Below are 23900 nucleotides of genomic sequence, written 5' to 3'. Positions count from 1 at the left end.
CTTTTACAATTTCCGAGTACTTGTGACGCACGTGAACGCAGCAACGTCACACTAATGGCGGACGTTGTAAACACAGCCAACAGTTTCTCCGGGGCCAAAGTGAAAGCTGCGTTTTTAACATGGACAGTGTAGAGTTTGACCGGTTGGACAGCTTGGAGGGGTGGGTGGCAGTTAAAAGTAACATATTTGAAGAGAACGAGCCCTTTAAGTTGGGTTTTATCGTCCAGTGGAACGCTATCGAGTCGAAGTTCGCAGTAACCTGCCACAACCGGACGTTACAGCGGCAGAAACGTAAGGCTGAGGTCCCCGCGGGTGGCCAGCCTCAGATGAGCTGGGCAGGACTGTTCTCCGTGAACGACCTGAAACACGTCCACCAGCAGTTCACATGCGTGGCGGACGTCCTGGGCGGCTGCTTCCCGGATTTGTCCGACTTTGGGGAAAGTAACATTTGGGACTTGCTGCTGTCGAATCGGAGGTCCGGCGGTCCAGAGGATGACGACCAGAGAGACTTTGACACGCCGTGCAGGAAACTGGAAAAATACTTCAGCACCGCCATTGACCTGTGCGGGAGAAAGATCGTCCTGGAAACTTTGTTCACCCAGGATGAGAGGGATGTGGATGAGTACTTTGAAAATCTACAGGAGTTCAAAAAGAAGACCATGCAGGAGGAGATGTCAAGGGCCAAGGGCCAACTGAAGGAGGTGAGGGGCCACACGGCTGTCCGGGGTCCTAGAGTTCAGTCTGACTCACAAAAGGTTTTCATTAAGGGCTGATTTAATCCATTGTTTCTACATGGAAGAAACACACAACAGCAGCAAATACTGAAGCATTTGATAACAGTCACATTTTGTCTTTTAATAAGAATTAACAAGCACCTTTTCACTGGAAGTTTGTTATACTTTTCTGTGAACATTTCCTGTGATTTGTACTATTTCAGATGTTGCTGTTCATCTTTCTGATTTCATATGTTAACTGTTAGTATTTTCTCTACGACTCTGATGTTATATCTTCAGATTATTGTTTGTTTTTAAAGGATCGGATGTGAAAATTATACTACGTTCTCTTCAAGATTCTTCAGGCTAATAATAAGTTTCCACATTTTCTCTTGCAACATTTTGGGCCCAAAATTGAAGGCATTTGCAGTTCAATTTTAGCTCACAAATGGTCTAACATAAATATCTGTCAGTGTGGCTTTTGTCATGAAATTTACAGCAGGTGTTGGCAACAATACAAATAATCCACGTATACAAAGAAATCAAAACATGCATGCAATAAAGATGAATGACGCAACAAATGAAAACTATATACTATAAATATAAATAAAAGAAGATGGGAAAAAGGCATAAAGAGCCAATATGTTATCCATAAATAAATGACACTATGTTCAATATATATTTAATCAGATGCAACCATCACATTTCCATCTCTGTATCATCTCCAAAAGATTATTTTTGAACACACTTTCCAAACATATGTCACCATTATGACCCTAAGAAACATATTTGTTAATTCATTGAATATAGATTTGCCACACCTGGGGTTTAATAGTGTAACAATTCATAAAATACAGTGTTATATCTGGTAGTCGTTTTTCCAGCAGCATTTATGCAAATGAACTCAAACTACAACTCATCTGGCCATTGTTTATAATCCTAACATTTTAAGAAATAAAATATATATTTTTTTATTTGAGGAGTAATCTTCCTGACTCAAACACCTACCCTAGAGTAAGTATTTGAGTCCCAAAATACACTGGATTATTGCAGACTTGTACCTCACTGAGCTGTGTGTGTTCCTGAAGTGAAAACAGTTGCCTGTATGAAGAGCGCCACTCAGTGGTGGTGGAAAGATCTAAAATCAGGTCTAGCATGACGCAGCTGTGACTTTGCTGCCAGAATTTCAAAAAGGAAGTCCTTGATGCCAAAGTGAAAACACAATTTTTCAATCTCATGTCAATAATTAAAAATCTATAAACTACAGTGATTGATTTCATGAATAAAAGCCCTTTTTTTTTAAAGTGGATGAACAAATTCAATAGCGGTCATGCGAAGTGGTGCTACATTTTATAGGCGTTTTAAATGTGTTATGTTTATTATTTTATCATATTTTCCCCATTAAAAACTGAATTATTGATTTATAACATGCTTTTCTTGTAATCCCTGTTAAAATGTCAGCATCTCAGACATTGCCTGTCTGTGATTTTCAATGGGTCATCTCTTATTAAACCTGTAAAGACGTTAATATTTGTTCATATGTAAATTTCACTGGATTTATATTATTGATTTATTATCTCTATTTGACCACGTTGATATGGCTTTGCGAGGCTATAACTCCAGACCACCCACAGCCTGTTTAGAATGACTCGCGCCAGCTGTGTGTTTGGTATCGATCGGATTCTATCCGATCTGAGCTGTGAAAAGTCATACAAGGAAAATAACAGGCGGCTCTGAGAATAAACTGAGGTGATGCTGTTTTGATGTTCACTTATTTTTTTTTTATTTTTTTTTTACAGCTACTGCAGAGTCACAGTACCACTAATGGGATGGTGGCACTGCTGAGCATCTATGAGAAGGAAGATGAAGCCTATCAGGACCTGGTTACTGTTGCTACTAGCTTCTTCCAGTACTTGTTGCAGCCCTTTAGAGACATGAGAGAACTGGCCTGCCTTTACAAGATGGAGATTCTTGTGAGTCAGGTTGAAGCTTGAACAAAACACAACAAGTCATTTTCTAAAGACTCTTTATCTCAAGTCTAAGTTAAATCCCAGAGTTGGTCAGATCTATGAGGTGACATTCTGATCATAAACGGTCCACTTGTTTTCTTTTCCTTTTTTTTTGTTTTGTTTTTCTGCAGAAGTCCTTGGAGTTTGAGGACTTGGGTCCCAAGAGGATTGCAGCTCTGGAGAAGGAGGCGGAGGAGTGGAGAATGAAAGCAGAGGATGCTGTCGCCTCCATTCAGGACATCACTGTCAACTACTTTGCACAGACTTCAAAGGCCCTGGCTGGTATAAGTTGTTTGCTTTTCTTTTGTTTTTGTATGGATCATGTCGCCAGGCTCATTTCTGTGGCGGGTTTGGTTTAAAAAAAAAAAAAAAAAAAAAAACCCACATAAAATCATCTTTTTTAGCTATATGAGAAAATATTCAGTTTATATGATATTAAATGACTGTAATTCAGATGTAAATTAATCAATTTTCTATGCTCTGTCTTTGGAAGAATTTAAAATTATTCAAAGAATTTAACAAAATGCTAACATAAAATGTGAATTCATTGGTAATCAAGGTAAAATAATTTTTTTACTTTGATGTTTCTTTGTAACCAATTCAGTAAATAGTAAAAAAGAAACAAAACAAAAAAACCCCAACTGATTTAACTTTGAACTCTTTTTAATCTGTTGCATGGGTTTGAAAAAGTTGACTTCAAAAGCTTATTTTCCAGCTTTCACGCTACATGCAGAATATAGATCAGTTTGTGGAGCAGCTTGAAATTCAGGTGGGAGAAACTTCCACTTTTTTTTCCAGGTCGTTCAATAAAACTTTAAAAGCAGGTGAGATATCCTAAAGTAATGATGGCATAGCTGGATGTCATCAACATCATTTTCAAAGAGCTATCAGAAAAAAAAAAAAACCTGGTAAACAAGAGCAACAAAAAGACCTACAACTGGCCGATAATTCTCATGTAACCATAAAAGGTCTGTTAAGGTTTAGAGAGATGCAGCAGTTTGACAGATTTGTCTTTATACGTCCAGGCATGGTAAAACAGATGGAGGAGGATAAGAAGCGTTTTGGACCCGCTGCCTGGGCATCTGCAGCTCCCAGACTGGAGAAGCTGCGCTTCCTTTTAGCTAAGGAAACCTTGCAGCACATGCGAGCGGCAGAGATGTGCCTCAGCCGCAAGAAGGACGCCATCAAAGAGCGGGTACGTCTGATGGGGGTTTCAGCTGCTTCTTCAGGGCTTCTGTAATTGGTGAAAACCTTTTGCACTTAATACGTTTTTTTTTGTACCAAGGCAAAACAGCTTTAGTAGTGGCTGTAGTTCTGCAGTGATTTAAAGAGACTGCTGGCTTTTTTTTTTGTTGCTTTGTATTCTAGTCTGAATCTCTGGCTGCAGAGCTTCCTTTGATCTATTTATAAAGCTCTCTCTAAAAACTCAAAGAATTCTCTCCCCCCCCAAAAAAAAAACCTGCTTCCATGCATAAATAAGTCAGTGTGTCTGTGTGTGTATATTCACAGCGTACCGCCTGTGTGTGCTCTGTGACTGCCTGGTGTAGAGCAAGTTTAATGTCAGGATCACAGTATGGAGTGGGAAACTGCAGCAGATTATTTGCAACGCTGTGCATTTGAGCTGGTCTTTTCTCCTTTTTTGGGGGGCAACAGGAGAACACTTTCAGCATCTTCACCTGCATTATTCATCTGATTAAGCTTGTTAAAACGTCAGGCCTGAGGATGCTGGAAGTGGCCACCACTGTGAAATCAATGTGAATCTTTTGCATAGACGGCTATGTGCGAGTGTTTCTAATGAGATCAGCGAGCTGCACCTATGCAGGATTTTGTGCTGGTGGCACCGTAACACCGTGACTCTGATGAATGCGTCGGTGTGCCTGCAGATTTCACAGCGTGACACGTTGGACTGTTTTTTTTTTGTTTTTTTTTACAGTGAGCGTATCTGTGTGCGCGCACGACGCCCTCGGAAAACATCAAGACCTCTTTATGTAATTTGCATGTTTTGGTTTTTGATGCTCGCTGCAAATATAACCCACATTTAGATCAATTAAATTGAAGAAGTCCCTCCACCTTCACAACTCCCCCCTTTGCCAAATTTAGCAACAAGGTGAGAGACGCTGATCCAAACACTGACTGTGGAAGACTGCGGTAGCAAAACCCTTTAAAGTGAATTTTCCTCCATTTGTGCTTTAGTTGAACTCTGACTGCGAATGTTAAAGTAATTCTTTCAGTTTGGGATCGCTCAGTCTGAACTGAAAAAGGAGAAAAATAATTTTGCTTTGCAAAAGTACTGGGCGTCACGCAGCGCTCTTTATGACGGAGAGCATTTAGGGACATGGGTTTGAATATAAAGTGTCAGCTCATAATTAAGAATGTCAAGCAGTTTTTTTCTTACTGTCATAACGCTGCAGGCAGCTGCTGATTCCAGCTCCCCTCATTAAGAGTTGCAGAGAAGAAAACTGTCTGAAGACGTTTCTACATCACATACTTTTACATCAGTTGAAAACATGTAAACATGCAGTTGTGTCAAAGTATTTTTAGCACACATTTACAAACGGGGTGTGAATTTTAAAAAGGAAAATATTCCACACTTTTTAAAGCCTGACTTGACAAGGGTGTTTTTTTTTCTTTTCTACAGCTGGAGAACTTGTCAGGGAGAGTCCAGAACCGGAGAGCTGAAACGGAGGGTTCAGCGTTTGAGGCCGGTCAGAAACGTGACACAGTGGACCAGCTTGAACTGCAGTTCTATGAAACCCAGCTGGAACTTTATGACGCCAAGTTTGAGATCCTGAAGAACGAGGAGCAGCTGCTGGTGGCTCAGATAGACACCCTGCGTCGACAAATTAAAGGCATGTGCTGAATCTAGTGAAAAGGTTTCATAGAATAGAAATGCAACAATCTGTATGCACTTCCTCTAAATAATGGGTTTGTCACCTTGTTTTAGGCTTAGCCTAGTTTTATTGACCCACTCTATTGTGAACTGCAAACAAAGAAATAACAGCAAACAAAGGAATCATTTTGAGGGAATTAATTCAATTCAGTCTCAGTTTATTTCTATAGTACCAATTCTTTACAAAAAAAGTTATTTGAATACAGTTATACATTCCTTACACTGGTTCCCTGTAGTCCAGAGAATAGACTTTAAAATATCTATCAGGAAAAAAATGGTGACGCACTGAGTTCCTTTAAATCAAGGCTCAAAACCTATTTGTTTGGAGTTGCTTTTGATTAATAATAACTGGAATGATGTGAACAGGAGTCATCATTAAAAAGTTGTCTATTCTTGTAATTCCTTATACCAACATCAGAAACATGTATGTCCTGAGACGGAATGGAGTTTTATAATAAAAATGATCATAGACATAAAAACAAGCTAAAATAATTGTAGATTTTGTTTTTCTCCTGAGTAATTGCAATCATCAAGTGAAACAGCATTTCAGATTTAATCATATCATCTTTGTGGGATATTAAAATTATTAGCATAAAAGCTGCATAATAAAGGCTGACAGACTGAGGTCAGCAGGACCGTGTCTGTCATGTGACACGACCAATTAGTACTTCGAACTATCTTCTTCCTGTACAATTAGGAAATATTTCACATTGCATTTGGGTAAAGTACACAATCTAAGTTACTGGGAGTGAAAAACGGTGAGTGGATTTTTACTGCTGCCATAAGTAGAAAGTCACTGACAAAATAATAAATCCTGCTCCTTCTCATTATTTTTAAAGATTAAAACTGACTCTGCTGTTAACAAAACATGTTTACATTTTTAAAATCATTTTCCAAATGTGTATGATAAAAAATAATATAATTTGCCATTATTTGAAAATCTCAAAACTGAGCCCAGAAAAATGTATATGCAAACAAAATAAAAGCATCGCAGATAAAACGCTGTGCTTTAGAGAATCTATAATTCATTAATAACGTAGTTCTGATTTGATGAGTTGACGTTTCACACATTTTAATGTGGAGCTGGTCAAAGTTGGTCCTGAGTTATTGGTAAAACAGCAATAAAATAACACTCTGTCAAATCTGATGCCAACTTTAGGTAATAAAACAGGAGTAGTTATTTTAAGCATTAGCATCTCCAGACTTTTTATAGGAAGAGCTGCAGGAAAGAGCTAGACATGTTTTTAAAAAACTGAATTTAAATGATGTCATACATATTTAAATTTGACACAAACATTGAAAAGGCCCTTTGATTTGGGGTCACTCTGGGGAAATGGTCCCCTCCGTTCATGTAAATATTTCTCTAATTGCTCCTTTAGGGACATGGGGTGTTACCACCATGGTGTGTGTACAGTATTAACATGCTGTGTGTGTGTGTGTGCGTGTCTGTGTGTGTCCACCTGTATTTTTAACCTTTTATGCTCTCCAGAGTTTCCAAACTAAAACTTAGCAGTGTGACCTTCGCTACTTGCTGAAAAGAAGGGCCAAACAAAAATGAATTTTGCAAACTAATTGTCTAACTTTACAGAGGATTTAATGTAAACACTCACAGGTGAGTGTTTACATTAGTCAGCAGTTTTATGTTGATGATGTCATATTTTGAATATTGTTACAAGTAAATCCATAGTGTGCATAGTGATGTTGTATGAATGTATTTTTGTTTCAGAGCTGAAGGAGGAGGTGGTGTACTACGATGTGTGTGAGGATCCAGAGGAGCTGCACAGCATGGTCCACACAGCGTTTCAGCAGGCTGAACCGCCACTAATGCGTCAGCTCAAACGACGCCTGCAGACCCTGGAGACCAAGAGGGGCAACATCTGTGCTCGGAGGGCTTACCTGAGGAACAAAAAGGTGCAAAACGCGCCTCAGCCGCTTTATTCATTTGGACCCGTATGCACCTTTCTAAAAGAAGAATTTTGGTAGAAGTTAATTTGTCTTTAGGGTACAAATACACATATTTAAAGCTCATAATAGTGTAATTTTTATTTTGAGGATGGATTGCAGCTTTTATTATGTGTGATTTTAGATTTGAACTAATCAGTTGATATTCTTAAGGTTGCAAAGCTATTAAGCTTAAACCGATCGAACAATTTATTTCTACTATAGGAGCAAATTCCAATAACCAGCCGCGAGCCTTAGGGAATGTAAATCAATAACAATAAATATGGACAATGGACACACAATCAATATCAATAGACAATACATCTGATAGAATATACAGTATGTAGAATATTCACTGAACTCTGATCAAGAACTGCACAGCATCCTGGGAGATGTGTGCAGAGGAAAGGGTTTAGCTCCTCAACCTCCCACGGCTAGCTAATCAAGGTTGGCGGCATCAACTCACTCGTTCTTTGGTTACCTAGCAACAACCTGTTGAGTAACTTGCGCAGCAACAGTTCCAGGTTTCGCCACCGTGCCTCATAACTGCTTAAAAATAAACAACAATGACGTGAAGTGAAAACTGTGGATCAAAGAGGAAAAGAAATCAATAATTATCAATATCGACTGACATGAAACGCTTATGTTGATACGTTTTTCAACCGTGTCATCCGGTCCCATTCTACTCTACACACACAAATCCAATGAGAATGTCACCACATCCACACATGAGGTAACGTAAAGAAAATTAAAGGACAAGCTGTTCAAAAGGAATAGCCCTTAATCACTGAAGAATATTTAGCTTTAGTTTTGGCATGTTTGATGTTCCTCCACCAGTTTCTATTGGATTAAGGTCTGTAGTTTCGACCAGCTGTTACTTAGGATTCGTCTTGTTGGTCTGAAACCAAGATGCTGCTGCTTATTTGTGTGTTTAGGGGTCGCTGGCTTCTTGAAACACCCATTTTAAAAGCAATTCATCTTCAACATAAATTATCGTGACCTCTTGAAGTATTTTAATGTACTCCGACTGATCCGTGGCCCTGGGCTGCATTAAAAAAAGTGGTTTTAGGGGTCATTTAACAAACTGCCTGTGGCCTCTAGACCTAGAAGAAACACCCACTAATCTGATAAAACACAAAGCTGGCTTCAAATAAAAATGACCTATGCTGATGGATTTCTTTTGTGCGTGTGTCTTCAGGATCAGTGCATGGACGCCCAGGAGCAGAAGCAGCATGTGGCCAAGCACAGCTCGATAGTCTTCAACCAGCATCATCAGGTCCACCTGGTACGTCACCACAGCAACCAGGCAGCCCACACAGACCCTCATACACACAGCTCTGTCTACTGAGGTAACTGGATTTAGGTTTCTTTTTCCTCTCTTCAGTGGCTCTCAGTGTCTCCCTCTGTTGTCTGCAGAAACGGGAGAAGAGGAAAGAGGAGGAGCAGAGGAGGAAGGAGTGGGTGGACCAGGAGCGAGAGAAGACCCTGAGCAGATTACGATCCTTCAGAGAGGTCAGCTTCTCATTCTGTCTCTTTCTTTCTCCTGCACATCCTCCTTCATTAAAAAAAAAATCAAATAAAAAAGGCTACCTGAGTTTCTGTTTAAAAACACACCGGTTTTGTTTTTTGGTCAGGATTACAAAAATATTTCCATTTGTTAAATGACAGAAGAATAGTAAAAATTATAGATGTTACTGAAATTATAATATGCTAATAAACAAAAAAAAAATGGAAAAGCCCAGATGAAAATGTCATGGCTTTGTAAAACGTTTCCAACTTTTTTTATTGCTTTTACAAAAAGAAAATTAATAAATCTTGGCAAAATAAATGCAAAAAGAACCATTTCTTTTTTAATTGAAAGCTGATTTCTACAAGATACTGACAAAAAAAACTAAAACATGTAACATAAAATAAATGATGGTGTAAATATTCAGCTCCTTCAAGTCAGTGTTTTGTTGAAGCGCCTTTGGCTGCAATCCCAGCAGGGTGTCTGTGTGGATCAGCCACAATCAAGCTGCACATCTGGACAGGGGTGCACCGATGGATGTTTTCTGGCTGATCTCCAAAGGTCGCTCAGTTGATAACAGTGGGATGATTATTGTTAACTGCAGATATGACCTGGTGGGCCGGTCTGTCAGTCAAACCTCTCTCCCAGCAGAGCAAAACAGGACAGTGGCTGATTTTTAGACCTTTGCTGAGGCAGATAAGATCGGTGCATGAGATCTGGTTCACGGGTTGGTATCGGCCGGTCACCGAGATCCCAAAATGAAGGAAATCGGGGTTAGTTTATGGGGATCACTGGTGCACCCCTACGTCTGGATGCTGCAGGTTTACTCCGTTCTTCTTTGTAAACTATCCAACCTCTGTCAAGCTGCATGTGGGTCGGCTGTGATCAGCTGTTGTCAAATCCTGCCGCAAATTCTCTGTAGGACTGAGGCTTGAGCTTTGACTGGGCCGCTCCAGAACATCCACCTTGTTTTCTTCATTCTCTGCGTAACTTTAGATGGATGCTTCAGCTCGTTATCCTCCAGGTTTTTGCTGTACTTTGCTATATTTAAATTGTTATAATTTTGGGGGTTTTTTAATGAAAATTAACAGAAAGAGGCAGAAAGAGATGATTTGTCCCATGTTGGAATTTAGTTCTTTCTTTGTGATTTTGCATTATATTTCAATATGCGATTTCTTTTCATCTCCTCCTTCATAGAAGCGACAGGGACAGTACATCCTGAAGACGCCTCAGTCCAGGAAGCCTCCCTCAGAAGTCTCCTGTCCCTCCCAGCCGTTGTCCATCATCAGCCTGTCTCCGTCTGCCTCTCCTGACGAGCCGTCCTCCATCCGCCCGGCTCCTAGACGCAGTAAAACACCCCAAAAGCAGCAGCCTAAAGACATCCCTGTTCAGATTTTCTCTGCACCGCCTCCGCCAACATTAACGTGCCCCACTGCGCCGCCGCCGCCGCCGCCTCCACCTCCACCTCCACCACCGCTTCCACCACCGCCTCCTGCCATGCCACCTCCGCCTGTCCGAGCTGCACCTTCCCCTCAGGACACGCCGATGCCTCTCAGCGAAAAAGAGGAGCCTCCTTTTCCAGCCAAGAACACGCTCAAGCAAAACATAGGTGAGACGAAAGTGTACAGCAAAGTTCAGACTTTTGGCAGCTTGCATTAAGCGTACAAACACAAGAAGATGTTTGAGAGGGCAGGGAGCAGGAGATGCAATATTTCCCCACTGCTGGCACAGTTGTGTTTAGGCCTGTCGCGATAAATGATAAATCGATTAATCGTACGATAAATTAAAACTATCGACGTCATTTCAATTATCGGCATTATCGTCTCTTCCGGCCTTTTTCTCTTTCTGTTGATGACACCGAATGAAAAAAAAAGCTCAACTCCGGTGCTCTCCACTGACCCTCCCTTTCTCATTTCCTTAGTGTAAAGCCCAGCGCACACTACACGATCTTAGAGCTATCGGCCGATTGTCAGCCCATTTTCAAAACCTGACAGACCACATATTAGCCGACAGAAATCCTAGGTATAACGGTTCGATCGGGTTCGGTCCTGCCGTGTGGTGTCCAACAATGGGCACAAAATAATGGCTACAAGTCCAGTGAACTAATTTTAAAACCAGGCATTAATCAATGCTGTACTACAATCTACCTGCAATGCATGTGGCTAGTGTCAGCGTAAAGTCCTGACTGAATGAAAATCATTATAACCTATTTACGTCACGTTATCAACTGCAGTAGCAATTTCGCTCCAACTCCTCCCCTTGTCATTTCTATATTCTTTGCATGTTGAATAAACATTAATGTTGTTTCCACATCGGCTGGACTTCGGGTTGCGCCGTGTCAGCTGTTTGGGATTCCCCGACGTAATTTCCCCTCAGAAAACAAGGAGGAGAATCCACGCTTTCTGATTGGCTGCCTGTCACATTCAACAGGCTGCGTTAAGATCCCAGTTGGGGAAAATCCCTGATTTGGATCGGAGCGGCAACGACGATCTACCATAACACACCACACAATCTTAGAAAGACCAACGTGCTAAGATTATCGTAAGGGGAAAAATAGGAGCAAAAAATCATGTAGTGTGAATTATTGCATCAGGTAGTGGATGTGCCCATTTTCTCTATTTAAATCTAATTATTACTGAAGGGCAACATAATATACAGACTTCATAATCTGCACTCTTTAGGTTGAATGCAGTATTTATTTCCACTTTGGCTTTATGTTGTTTAGTTTTTATCAAGTACATTTTTTGTTAATGGAGACTGAGAATCCATTTTGTTTTTGGTTGTTTTGTTTATTTTGTTTATCAGCTCCAGTGTTAAATATTCTTTTGAAAATAAAGTTTATCTATCTTTGGCAGGAAATCACATGCATTATTACGTCATTTCCATTAAATCAGTGTAAAAAGGTCTTCAGACAATATTATCGTTTATCGCAATAATTTTTTGAGACAATTAATCGCTCAGCAAAATTTGCTATCGTGACAGGCCTAGTTGTGTTTGTTTGTTCTAGTGGAAAGTGTGTTTGCACATGGTGTTCTGTCCTATATTCCCAACGTCTCCCATGAGGACAGACGAAGGCTTTTACCTCAGTTGCTGTCTTGCTGTTTCACACCCTCTGCTCCACTTCAACACGACTCCGTTGTTATTTTGTAGACATCTTTTTTAGCAGTTTTTAATGTCTCTCTCTTTCAAATGTTTTAAGTTTTGTTTCTTACCATTTTTATTATTTCTTAACGCTTTGATTTCTTTCAGTTTTCAATGTTTCTTAGATCTTTTTTTTTTATACCATTTTAATATTTCTTAAGGGTTTTAATGTTTCTTACTGTTTTATTATTTCTTACCCTTCTTTTTTTCGTTTTTCTTTCTTTTTTTTTACAGAAGACTGCTCTTATTTTTTCAGAAGAAAAAACAAAATAAATAAATAGTTAATCCAGAATGTATTCCTGAACAAAATAATTTCTCAGTTTTTTTTTTTTGTTTGTTTGTTTTTTTGCATCTGGCATTACTGCAGGAACTATGGATGAAGTGTTGGCCTCGCTGCAACGCGGACAGATTAAACTGCGAAAGGTTCCCGATGCTACGAACAACTCTGGGTTAGACGCGAGGAGCAGTCTGATGTCCGCCATCCGAGAGGGAGTCAAACTGAAGAAGGTTAGATGTTTGCACAGTCACCAATGATACTTCACTGCTGATGTTTCGTATCAGTCAGATAAATTTGACGCCATGTTAAACTGTACATACAGATACAGAGCAGCTGTTTTCTATGAGAGAGCATTGTTAAATTGACCAAAATGGAAAACCTTGAAGTTCAGTACAGATCAGTGTGTAAATGTTTCTTGAAAATCACAATATATTTACAGCTAGTTTTAGTATTTTAGATCGTTTAATGCTTTGATATTTTCATAGAATATATATTTTTTTAAATGATGGTTTTCCATATTGCTTTATTTGTTTTCACACATCCTTAAAATTCAGGTCGGGAATAAAAACTTTTGGTTTGGTTTAGGTTACATCACAAGATCACTTATCAGAAGTATTTAATTATTCCAGGATATATTAAATTTACAATCTCATATTTTGTTCCCATTTTGGGAAAGAATGAGATGGGAATGCGTTGGTATATAAAACAAGCAATAGTCAAATCAGACTTTTATTTTTCTGACTCCTCCACAGCTGTTAGTTTTCATGTTTACTTATTTATCTGTATTATGGTTGTGCATTTTTAAAATCACTATACAAAAAGCGACACAAATTTCCTCTATTGCTTAAGAAAAAGTTGAGATTATTTCCGAAAGTTAAAGTGGCGGGCTCCGTTTTGGGAAAACAGTCTGACTTGTTTTCAGAAATTATCAACTCAACTTTTAATTATCAGGCTAAACATGAAAGCTTTTGCTAATTTTTGATGTTTGATTGTTTTGTAAAAAATGACTGTTTCGTTAAGCAAATGTAAAGTCTCACTTGTCAGCATGGTGGCTTTTGTTTTGTCGTCCAGTTGCAATGTCTACCTATGTCAGAAGAAGATTTAAAAAATCCATTTACAGTTTATTATCAACATAGGTATTTAAAATTAGGTTCTCTAGAGATTAATGTTCTAAATTCATAAACAACCACAGATTTTACTGCAATATTTTGCTGTGTTTGCAGTGAATAAATATACAAATTATAGCATAATATTTTTCACCAGTGTAAACAGTCAAAACTCACACAAACATTAGTCTGCTGTAAGACTTTAATTTTCTGACTGAATAAGCTTATGACTAAAGCAATTACATCTATTAAGTCTCCTCAGGTGGCGTTTATTACACAACGTCTAATTATGTGAGCGCCTGGTGACCAATCAGGAAGTTGCAGCAGTAGTGAATAGTACGGTTTCTGGTTTTACAGTAACATGGGGTGATGTTGTTATCGGTTTATTTATAATATGAAGCCACACTGAGTTTAAAAGACATATGTGAAAGATGACACCGACAGTGGTTCTGTGCTGTTAGTGTCTCAGAAACTTTTTAACTTTGTGAAGGAGCCTGTAGTCTAAAATTACATTGTCACTCTTCATGTTGTAGGTGGTTCCCATGCGAGAGGAAGTCCCGAGCGGCGCGGACAACGAGCTGGAGCGCAGCATCAAAGCCGCCATGATGAGAATGAAGAAGGTGGCGGCCGACTCGGACGACGAGGACCGAGGCGACGACTCGCAGAGCGCCGACTGGGACAGCTGAGAACACAAACCTGCAGATGAAGCCACTCTGACACAAACCCGCCCCCCAAATCCCCTCCTTCACGGCTGTGAGCCGAAGCTCGTGCTATGACCAGATTTAACCAAAAACACGCTGCTGCTGCTTCTTCTTCTGACGAGGACGGGATTACGCCTCCTCCGACTTAAACGCTTTAGTTTGTTGGAGCTGTCGCACACTAATCCCATTGGTCCTCCTAAAGCAGCACCGAGATGTAAGAGATCCAAAAAGGCTCCGATCCAGCTAAGTAGTAAGTGACAGAATCGGGATTTAATCTCCTCTGAAACCTTTTTTTTTTCTAGTTCTGGGAGGATTCTTAAAGTGAATGGCTAAATGGGATGTTCTGCATTATAACGCAAAGGCGGTCGGTGGCACTGAAGCGCAGCGTGTGAATGATTGAAACTTACACAGCCGTCTGCCTGGAGGCCTGTAGTGAAGCTGCTGCTCAACAGGAAGAAACTAATTCCTCTGTCATATTTCTGAATCTTAACTAAGTATCTTGAATGTAATAAACCAGTGATTCTTGAGGAGAGGGACAAAACAAGTCCTATGGATAAAGCACAAATTTGAATAAAATATACACAAAATATCCTACTAAACTAACCTGGGCCATGTTAGTTTAGTCAACAGTGTATGTTTTCTTGGTGTTTGCTGAATATTTTTTATTTTAAACTCTGTAGGTGGATGGTGTCTGTAAAATCCCTTGTCCTGGAGTAGAACTCAATACATTATAATAGTTTAAAACAATTAAAGGAATACTAAGAATATATTATGAAAATTAAGTATAAGTATTCAAATAAATAATCATAAAAGTACCAATGAATTGAATTAAAATAATTTTATATATATTTTCCAACTCAATTGAAATTTGTCCCAAGTTTTTGTCAACACAGTCAGTCATAAAAAGAATGTAAAAAAAAAAAAAAAAAAAAAAAAATCAGGCATTATTGGGGGGCATCAGAACTTCTGAGGACCCCATGACGTCTTCCTTTCTCTTCCTTTGCTAAGAGGGCTAGGCTGGTTAGCTTATGTTGTTTAGTTTTTAATAAAGAGGTTGGGACGAACAACCACATTGTGTCAACACCATAACTGACAATTTACAAAATTTCGATGAAATTTTGTGAAATAAATGATTAATTTTAGTAAACTGTAACGATTTCATGGACCTGATGAGCTACAATATGGCCTCCTTCACAGTAACATCATATAAATTGAGCTAGTTTGGCATTTCGTCAACTCCGTCCGTTTTTAGCTGACAGTCTGACTCTTTCAGTGACAGTGTCGACAAATCTCACTTAAATGTGCAGTTAATTCATTTTAATGTATTTTACATAAATAGCATTACTTCACATGTATCAAGTATTTCTTTTTACTCACTAGTTTGTCACCAAGTTCAGTTCTGCGTCAGCTCCGTCAGATGGACTTTATGTTGTTTTTTGTTTTAAATGTTTCTTGAGGAGCATTTGTCTGTAAAACTGAGTAAAAATATCACTAATAGGGTCATTAAAAAAAAATATATATATATTTATTTTTGTCAGATGGTGTTGACAAAGTTCTGGGCCAGGTCCATTAAAAATGTAATTTTCAAACAAATGTTGCGATTGGGAGCCTGCGCCTTGGCATCTTTACATTTCCAAAACATTATTTGTCATATTTGTATACATAAGCTGGAGGAATAACAAAAAACATTGGGGGGAAAATTTAAACCCATTTTGTCCCTCTTCTCAAGAATCACTACGTGTTTCCTCAGATATAATCCAGCCGCTGTATACCAGAGTATTTACTGTAAGCTATGAAGAGCAGTGGTGTGTAAAACATTCGGCATTGTTTGTACTACCAGCTGCTGTCTCCAAGTAATCAGCTAATTTTTCCTTCACCATGCCATACGTAAAGAGATCAATTAGGAATGCAGGATATCTTTTGTCTTTAATAAATATGTGCAATAACGACCCGTCTCATCACCTAAGCCTTGGTTTGAATTGATTTCTGGCAAACAGCATTAAAGGGTTCAGAGTAAATAAAACATCTGTTCACTGAGCTGGCAGTGGCTGCACTGGAAACACGTGTACTGTTTTATGAAAAATAAACCCAGATATGAAACCTTTGCAGAGCTTGCTTGAATTCAGACATGCGCTCAGACGTGCTGCACCCGGGTCGACATCCCTGCTCTTTAAACGCCGCGCACAGGAAGTGTGGAGCCAGTGTGGGTAAACCCTGCTGACTTTTCTCCGGCAGACTTTTTTCGCCCACCAACATGAGTCATGGAGCGGTGTCCATCCAGGCAGCCGTCTCTCTCTCTCTCTGTCTCTCTTTCAGCCAGCTGTGAGTGGCTGAATTCAGCCGGGTGGATGTTAAAGAGCAGCTGTTAGCGGCGGCCCCCTCCCTCCCTCCCTCTTTGCGTCGGAGGCGGCTCTGTGTGTGCGTTTCCTGTGGGGGAACATCCAGGTCGGGCACCTCCAGGGATGAGGATGGCAGGTATTTTGACAAGCCCAGCCAATTGTGCATCAATATGAAATTCCCCCAGCCTGTTACTATAGTAACGGTGAGTCTTGGTTGTAGTGGCCTGCAGTGCCAGGTCTCTCTCTCTCTCTCTCTTTCACACATGTACCGAGCAGCATAGTGTCTTAATGATGTTTCACCAACTCGCCCACTCATCACCAGTCACACAATAAGCCTCGCAGAAAGTCTGCAGCCACGAACAGCAGACAGGAGAGAAATGCTGCTTCAGCTCTGGAGTAGAATGGACTTTTGTTGTAAAGTGAAAAAACCCCCACTTTTCTCTTTATTTGATTTCAGTCGCATCAGAAGATAAATCTAAAAAAACAAAAAAAAAAGTGACAGATTCTGTGATTCAAAATATCTTATTTGCAACACATGAATGGAAAAGGCAGCTTCAGTCAGCCAAAAGGCAGACTGGCTCCATGTGGCCCCAGTTTATTAACTAATGTTCTGCCACATTTCATAATTGATGGAGTTTTATGACTTGGCTATCAGTTTGCGTTAAGGTTTTGTACTGTGGAAGCTTATTCAATTTAAAGTGGAACTACCATGCTAGATTTATTACATTTCACTGACTAGTTTTTTAAAAGGACTAAAGAATAGATTTGTCGTTGACAACCTCCTTGCATAAATTAATTTTCTATCAGATAAACAACGTGGGCATAAAATTGATAATTTATCTGCATATTGATTAACTTCACACCCATTACTGATACTTGACGCTCTGAAGGAGCAAATGAAATCTGAAGTAGAACGTTTCATAAGTCTATCGGTCACAGTTTTATTTACAAAAAAAAAAAAAAAAAAAAAGTTGAGTGGGATCGAGTTGCCAAGGCAACATGTTCTCTGATCCACTGCTGCAGTACCACCGTGATGATGTTTCAGGTGTTTCCCTTCCACAGTCGGTCCTCAAACCAGCAGCTTTCGTCTGAGCCACTCACTGACATGTCCGCTCGCTTTACTCAACGTGCGTCTCCGTCATGATTGCCGCTACGTTTGGCTCCGTGTACATCAACAGAGGAGAAGACGGGCGGCGGTGGAGCCTCGACAGCAGTTGGCTCTGAGGGTTTATTCCACCTCCTCTGCACTTCTCATCCAGGAAAAAAATTAAATAAAAACAAACCCAAACCCGCTTCAATTTGTAAAACGATTTCACCGTTTCTTTCACACACCGACACGTACGCGAGTGTGAGTTAGAAAACGCTCCCATCTCATCACACTGGATCCCTTACAGCAGGAGAAAAAGACACTCACTCAGCATTGTAATGAAACTAGACTTTACCAGTTTGTCAGTTCAGTGGGTACAGCGTAGAACAAGAATCACAAAAGTGCACAAGAGGCGTCGGTTCAACAGGAAGAATCGTTCAGATTCAGGTGAGTTACGAACCGGGGGAAAAACAAACAAAAAAAGACATACGTGTTGTTTTTTTTTTGTTTTTTAAAAAAGTCCATTTGATAAATATCTCAGTGTTATGACAAGATCAAAAGAGTCATGAAAAATAGTCTCGTGTAATAATATTACAGGGTAAATATTTCACTTTGATTGCAAACATATGGTCTCAAATTGGACTTCCCCAAAGCAGCTGCAACACAGTCCTTTCTTATGAAAACCTTTAAATCGGCAGAGTTTGTCCTCATCACACATTATCCTACATGTGGAAAGCAGATCCAAGACTTATAAACTTGGTCTGGAAACAATAGTTGTAGAGAGGCACCAAAAATAAACATACAAGTAAGACTAAAAGCAAAGTCGACAGGGTTTTTAGTGGAAAGGCTCATTCCAACCAAATGTTTTCAGTGAAAGTTATTCACCTGTCAAGCAGCACCATATCCCCTCCTCTAGGAAAATAAAAATAACCACCACCATAACAAAAACTAATGTGAAGGAAGCACAAACAACCCTGGACACACACAGGTCTGTTAACACTAATGCACACAAAACGGTCCTTGAACACAACACTCGGGGTGGGATTGGGGTTACTATCATGTTAGATGCTTATCGAAGGAAAGGTCCTGAGTTTTCCTTCTTTTATGCAAACATTATCAAAAGGCTCATTTAGAAACTTCCAGAGTTTTTTTTTTTTTTTTTTTAAGGATGATTTGTTTTCATCTTAAGGTTATTTAATGGAAATAAGTTGTCATTATGGTGATGGTCATTAGTTGGCCTGTTTTCCTTTCCAGGGAGAATTAAACTTACCTGGAGGCACTTTGTGTCGCGGCCATTTATTATATATCTGCATATAATTTAATATATACAAACTGTCTTCTAACACACCTGAGATACATAAGAGGCAGCAGCAAGGACAGTCTGTAGAGGGACTTAAATCTGAAGGGGTCGGGGGAGAAACGGGTATTTCCACTAATTACTTTAATAATGCTTTCTTTTTGTGTTCATTTTAGCCCTTTTAAGTCCCCGCTTCTACTTTAAGCTCACCAGACTCATGTAGAAGTTTTACAGCCTTCAGAAAAGAGACAGATGGACAGAATCTAAGAACCCACCACCAGCTTTTTAAAGCCGCTTTTCCCCCCACAGAAGCGGATGAATAAACTCGAAGTGCGACTCTCTGTAGTCTCACAAAGCCAGTACACAAAATGCAGCCATTTTGTGGGACTTGCTTGCCTTCTTTTTACTTTTTTTTGTTTGTTTTAAGTCTGCCAACATCTCTCTCTCTCTCTCACTCACACACACACACACGAGGTTGTGTTTATTACAAGCCAAAGCTGATAGATTCAGAAAAGACATCACTTTGGGGGAGTAGGTGCAGCATAGTTTCTGCCCTGAAGAGACATTTTAGTGAATCCTTCATGCCCGACCTCTCAACCTCTCAGCTCTGCCACACTTCCTCTCAGTTATCAACACCGAGTTTGGAGAGTCCTTGTCTGAACTCGTGCAGCTCATCCAGCTTTCCATCCAGAATATCCATGAACTTCTTCAGCTCGCCCTTCATGTTTCCTTGTTTCTGCCGACTGTCGTTGATGTCCATCTGAAGTCCCTCGAGTTTGCCCTCCAGCTCCTTGTTCTGTGATTCTGCTGCCTGCAGGGCAGATAGTGGAAAAGTAGTTACAATACAGAAAAGGAAAAAAGTCCAAATGTGACTCAAAGATCAGATCTGATACAGAAGTAGATGGATTTCTTTGATGTCCAGTTTTAGAGACGCCAAACGAAGAAACCGCTCAGGGGATGTTGCCCTTCAATGCAGAGTGGAAAAAAGTTTTCATGCCCCTCGAGTTACAAACACAAACTTCAATATGTTTTATTGCAATTTTGTGTGATGGACCGACAAAGCAGTGCAGATATGTGGAGGGAAAGTGAATATAGTTTTCCAAAGTGAAAATCTGAAAAGGTCAGGAGATTTTGCAAGAATCTTTTCCATATCCAGAGACCAAGATCAGATAACAAGTATCAGATTAGTTATACAATTATCAGATTCACAATAGGTCTTAGGCCTGGACTTTGACTGAGCCGCTCTAACACATGGACATTAATCGATCCAAATTATTCCACTGCAGCTCTGGCTGAATAGTTATGGTTGTGGTCCTGCTGGAAGGTGAACCTGAATCCCAGTTTAACGTCTTTTCTCCCTCCAACAGGTTTTCCTCTGGCCGAATACAATCAGATTTGTAAAAGAAATTCCACTTTATAGTTATATAATCACCTTGTTTTGGTCTAACACATAAGAATAGGCATGTCATATTTTGAATGTCCAAATAAAATGACAGTGATACAGTTAAGTGGTAAAATGTCAAGATGAGTTGGTAGAAATGTAAACTTTTTAAAACTGACTCCTTCTGAGGCAACATCACAATTATGATCCCTTCTTATTTCTAAGTATCATATCAATATACGTTCATTCGTTTTACTCAAGTTCTGTATTAACTAAGTACATTCAATAATGTGCCTACAATATTCCTACAGGTGACAGTATTACTAAGAATAGCTCTCGTAGAAATAATAATAAAATCAGCCATTTTCTTATACATAAAATCACAATAAAATACACTGAAGTTTGTAGTTCTACCATGACAAAATGTGAACGTGGTGTGTAAACGTTTCCAAGGCAACGTGACGTCTTCTTCTCAATTCCCTAAATGCATGAATGAACACATGAATTTCCTTTTGATCTGAAAAGCAGAGTAGCAGGAAGGACTTGTGTTTAGAGTGCGAGGATGGTGGTGTAAATCAGGTTTGGAAACAGGCAACACATTAATGCCACAAATGCTTTTGAAGGGAGGAGATTAAAATAGGGGGTGCCAAATGGGACGTTCGTCTGCATGACTGCATCCTACAGCTGACTCCTGAAAGTCGATCTCCTCACGAGGGGGTCAGCTTTAAATAGAGGAGCTCCACACTGACCTCCAGGAGGCTGACGCTTTATTTTCATGCTTTTAAACTTTGATGCGTGAAAGGGATTTACTTTGTAAAGGAAACCTGCCTCAGGTTTTGGTTTAAAGTTCAACAGACGGCGCTATCTGAGGAATCCAGCTATGGGTCGTGTCTGTTTGTATAACCGGTTAGATAATCTGCTCCAGCCATTATTCTCCACCCAGCTGGCAGAATCCAGTCCTGGGGTGAAGTTTGTGATGTGAAGCAACTACAGGAATGCCACTGTTGGCTTTACTCTCCTCCACGCTGCGACTGAAAAGCAGCACATTCGTGACAGTCTGGATGATCATCCTGCTCTGAGTCAGCCAGCACAGGGTGAAATGAGCGTCAGCATCAGCGAGCGGCTCGTGTTAGTCTTGGCACCAGCAGCCCATGCTGTCATTCACTGAGCCTGGCTCTTCTGGTTTTACAGAAAGTCCGGTTACCACTGGAAGAAAAAAAAAAAGCCTATTTCGACGCAAGCTCTTTGTTCTAAAGACCGACATGAGGCAGACCTGCATTGTTTTATGATTTCTCAACACAAAGCGACTGGCACAGCCCACACACACACACACACACACCCCTACTGAAGTGTTATAAGGCTTGATCATTAAACCTCTGAAAACCTCTAGAAGTGCTTTATTTTATTCACTAAACAGAAAACCTGCTCCACCAGGAAACTAATGTATCCTGAGAGGAAAGCATCCCTGAAAAGCTTTATTTTTTATTTTTTCCTTCCTCAACAAAGAGCCAATAATCCACTCAGCACTGTGCAGGGCACAGACCTTTATTAATAGATACAGTATCAACAATGTGCTGGTGAGACACGTGATAGGAATGTTGTGTCACCAGCCCCCCGAGCTGAATGATGAATAGAAACTCACTCTTCACCTCAGAAAGTGCCGCGCACGCCTTGCAGCGTCGCATCGGGATGTGTTCAAGGCCCCTCAGCTCCCCTTTTTATTCTGCTTCAAATTAAAGCTCGGAGAGGCAACAGGATTGTCACAGAGCGCTTTAAACACACCTTCAGTTTTGCAGTGATGCTCTCACACTCTCCCATCAACTGAGGGATTATCTCCGCCTGCCTCCTCAGATTCTCCAGCTCCTAGAAAGAAAAAGAGAAAAAAAGTTAATCAAAACCTAAAAGAAAAAAAAAAAAAAATCATGTCAGGCTGAAGTTAATCTGCTTGATTAACTTCGAAACATTAAGGATTTCTTTCTTGCATTTTGTCTCATGCCAAATTGAAATGATGAAATCTACAAATAATCCAATTAAGACATTTTGTTACAAAGCGCCAATACTGTAACGTGTTTTACAGCCAGAATGAAAACTAGTACAAGAGTCGAGAATAAAAGGGTTAGAATTTTAAATTCTGCACCAAAACCCCCATTTGTGTTGATTTCATTTTTATTAGGGCTGAAACAAATCATCGGATTAATCGATTATTGAAATAATCGTCAACTAATTTAGTTAGTAACCGATTCATTGTTGACTGGAGTATACAGACTCAAAACTACACTAAAAAAAGTCTAAAAACTTTGTAAATATGTCCTATGTGAAATTCAAGTGGTCTAGTTTTAACTTCAACCTATTCAAATTCTGTGAACATTTTTGTCACCTTCCAATTATTAATAAAAAATTTGTCAGCAGATCAATATCGATGACAAGTCGAGCAGAAATTGCTGATCTTTTCACACTTTGATGCTAAAAGTAGTTTTTTCGCAGCAGATTCATCATTTGCTACAAATGAAATGAAAGGACTGCTGTGTTTTGGCATTTTAGGTAAAAAGATATTTTCTTTTTTTAAAAGGAATTGAATTGTTTATTTGCAATTTTTAAAATGCATTTCTAATATTATATAAAAAGGCTTAAATGAAAAATCTACAGAATGTACCCATTTTTTATCTGATTAATCGTCACAGTAACAGGCAGCTTAATCAATAACACTAAAATAATCATTAGTTGCAGCCCTAAGTTTCATGCATTATAAAATGTAACAGTCAATCCTCTGTTGCTTCAATGCATTCCTCTTTATTCACAGCAATTCAACCGGCAATAATTGCCCCAGTCTTTGGCGCAACCTGTGGCAGTTTTGTCCTTTTAGTTTCCATTTGGCCAGCGCAGAGGTCAGCACCACGGTGGGTCCTAAATAATTCATTGGCTTGTTTTTAATTGGAGGTAGTGACAGCGTGCATCTACAGAAGGTGGTGAGTCACTGTGCAGATGAGACTCTGTGGGCCGCCTGCTGCATCTCAACGCTCTGCATACAGCAGAGCCTCTCTCTCTCTCTCTCTCTCCGAGCCCCCGGGGTCAGCGTTCGGAACACCGTGGCCGACATAGCGCGGAGAAGAAATGCTGGGGCTCCCAGAGGGCCGCATATTTCACTTGTAATCTTTTAAAATAAGCCAACGCCTCTTTGAACTACTTTCCCTCCTGACAGGGTGAGAGCTTCCCCATCGTCCAAGGGAAGATGTATATGTTCTAATAATATTCCAGCTTCCAGGTCGTAAACTAGTGTATTCCAGACGCAGTCTACCTCAGAGTCAGAGCAGAAGTGTCTCCTGGCAACGTGACTCTTCGTTTTATCCAGTTTTATAATAATAGGAGCTACAGATGCCTGAAGATGCCTCTAGATTTAGAAAAACATTTCTGAATTTGTCTAAAAAAACGTGAAAGGAAATATTACGTTTGCTAAATGCCAGTACAACGAAGAGTTTAGTCATTATAACTTTCTTCTACGTCAGATATTTAC

General features: G+C 39.8%; 2 protein-coding genes across 6 annotated transcripts in view; one reads left to right on the top strand and one right to left on the bottom strand.

The window, feature by feature from the left end:
* Window positions 1-38: 38 nt before the first annotated feature.
* whamm (WASP homolog associated with actin, golgi membranes and microtubules) lies at window positions 39-16390 on the top strand. 2 transcript variants are annotated; one of them, XR_003595068.1, is made up of 12 exons: window positions 39-701; window positions 2513-2686; window positions 2854-3004; window positions 3748-3917; window positions 5361-5571; window positions 7339-7523; window positions 8752-8838; window positions 8970-9065; window positions 10258-10669; window positions 12569-12708; window positions 14118-14499; window positions 14588-16390. XR_003595068.1 is itself a non-coding variant. In XM_028013959.1 (11 exons), the coding sequence occupies exons 1-11, from the start codon at window positions 120-122 to the stop codon at window positions 14268-14270; spliced, it is 2361 nt and encodes a 786-aa protein (XP_027869760.1). In that variant the 5' UTR covers window positions 39-119; the 3' UTR covers window positions 14271-16390. The 2 variants fall into 2 exon arrangements, 1 of the variants encoding a protein (XP_027869760.1); XM_028013959.1 differs by having other exon boundaries at window positions 14118-16390.
* Window positions 16391-18044: 1654 nt separating this feature from the next.
* homer2 (homer scaffold protein 2) overlaps window positions 18045-23900 on the bottom strand; it is a 32665-nt gene continuing 26809 nt past the window's right edge. For 3 of the 4 annotated variants that reach the window (XM_028013962.1, XM_028013960.1, XM_028013961.1), the window contains exons 8-9: window positions 22172-22252; window positions 18045-19819 (exon numbers count right to left, since the gene is read on the bottom strand). In XM_028013962.1, coding sequence (XP_027869763.1) covers window positions 19631-19819; window positions 22172-22252 — 270 coding nt within the window. In that variant the 3' untranslated portion in view covers window positions 18045-19630. The other variant, XM_028013963.1, reaches the window with a different exon arrangement.

The sequence above is a fragment of the Xiphophorus couchianus genome, chromosome 4 (assembly GCF_001444195.1).
Source record: "Xiphophorus couchianus chromosome 4, X_couchianus-1.0, whole genome shotgun sequence".
In the NCBI taxonomy this organism is placed as follows: domain Eukaryota; kingdom Metazoa; phylum Chordata; class Actinopteri; order Cyprinodontiformes; family Poeciliidae; genus Xiphophorus; species Xiphophorus couchianus.
This window is presented reverse-complemented; position numbering and strand designations above follow the sequence as displayed.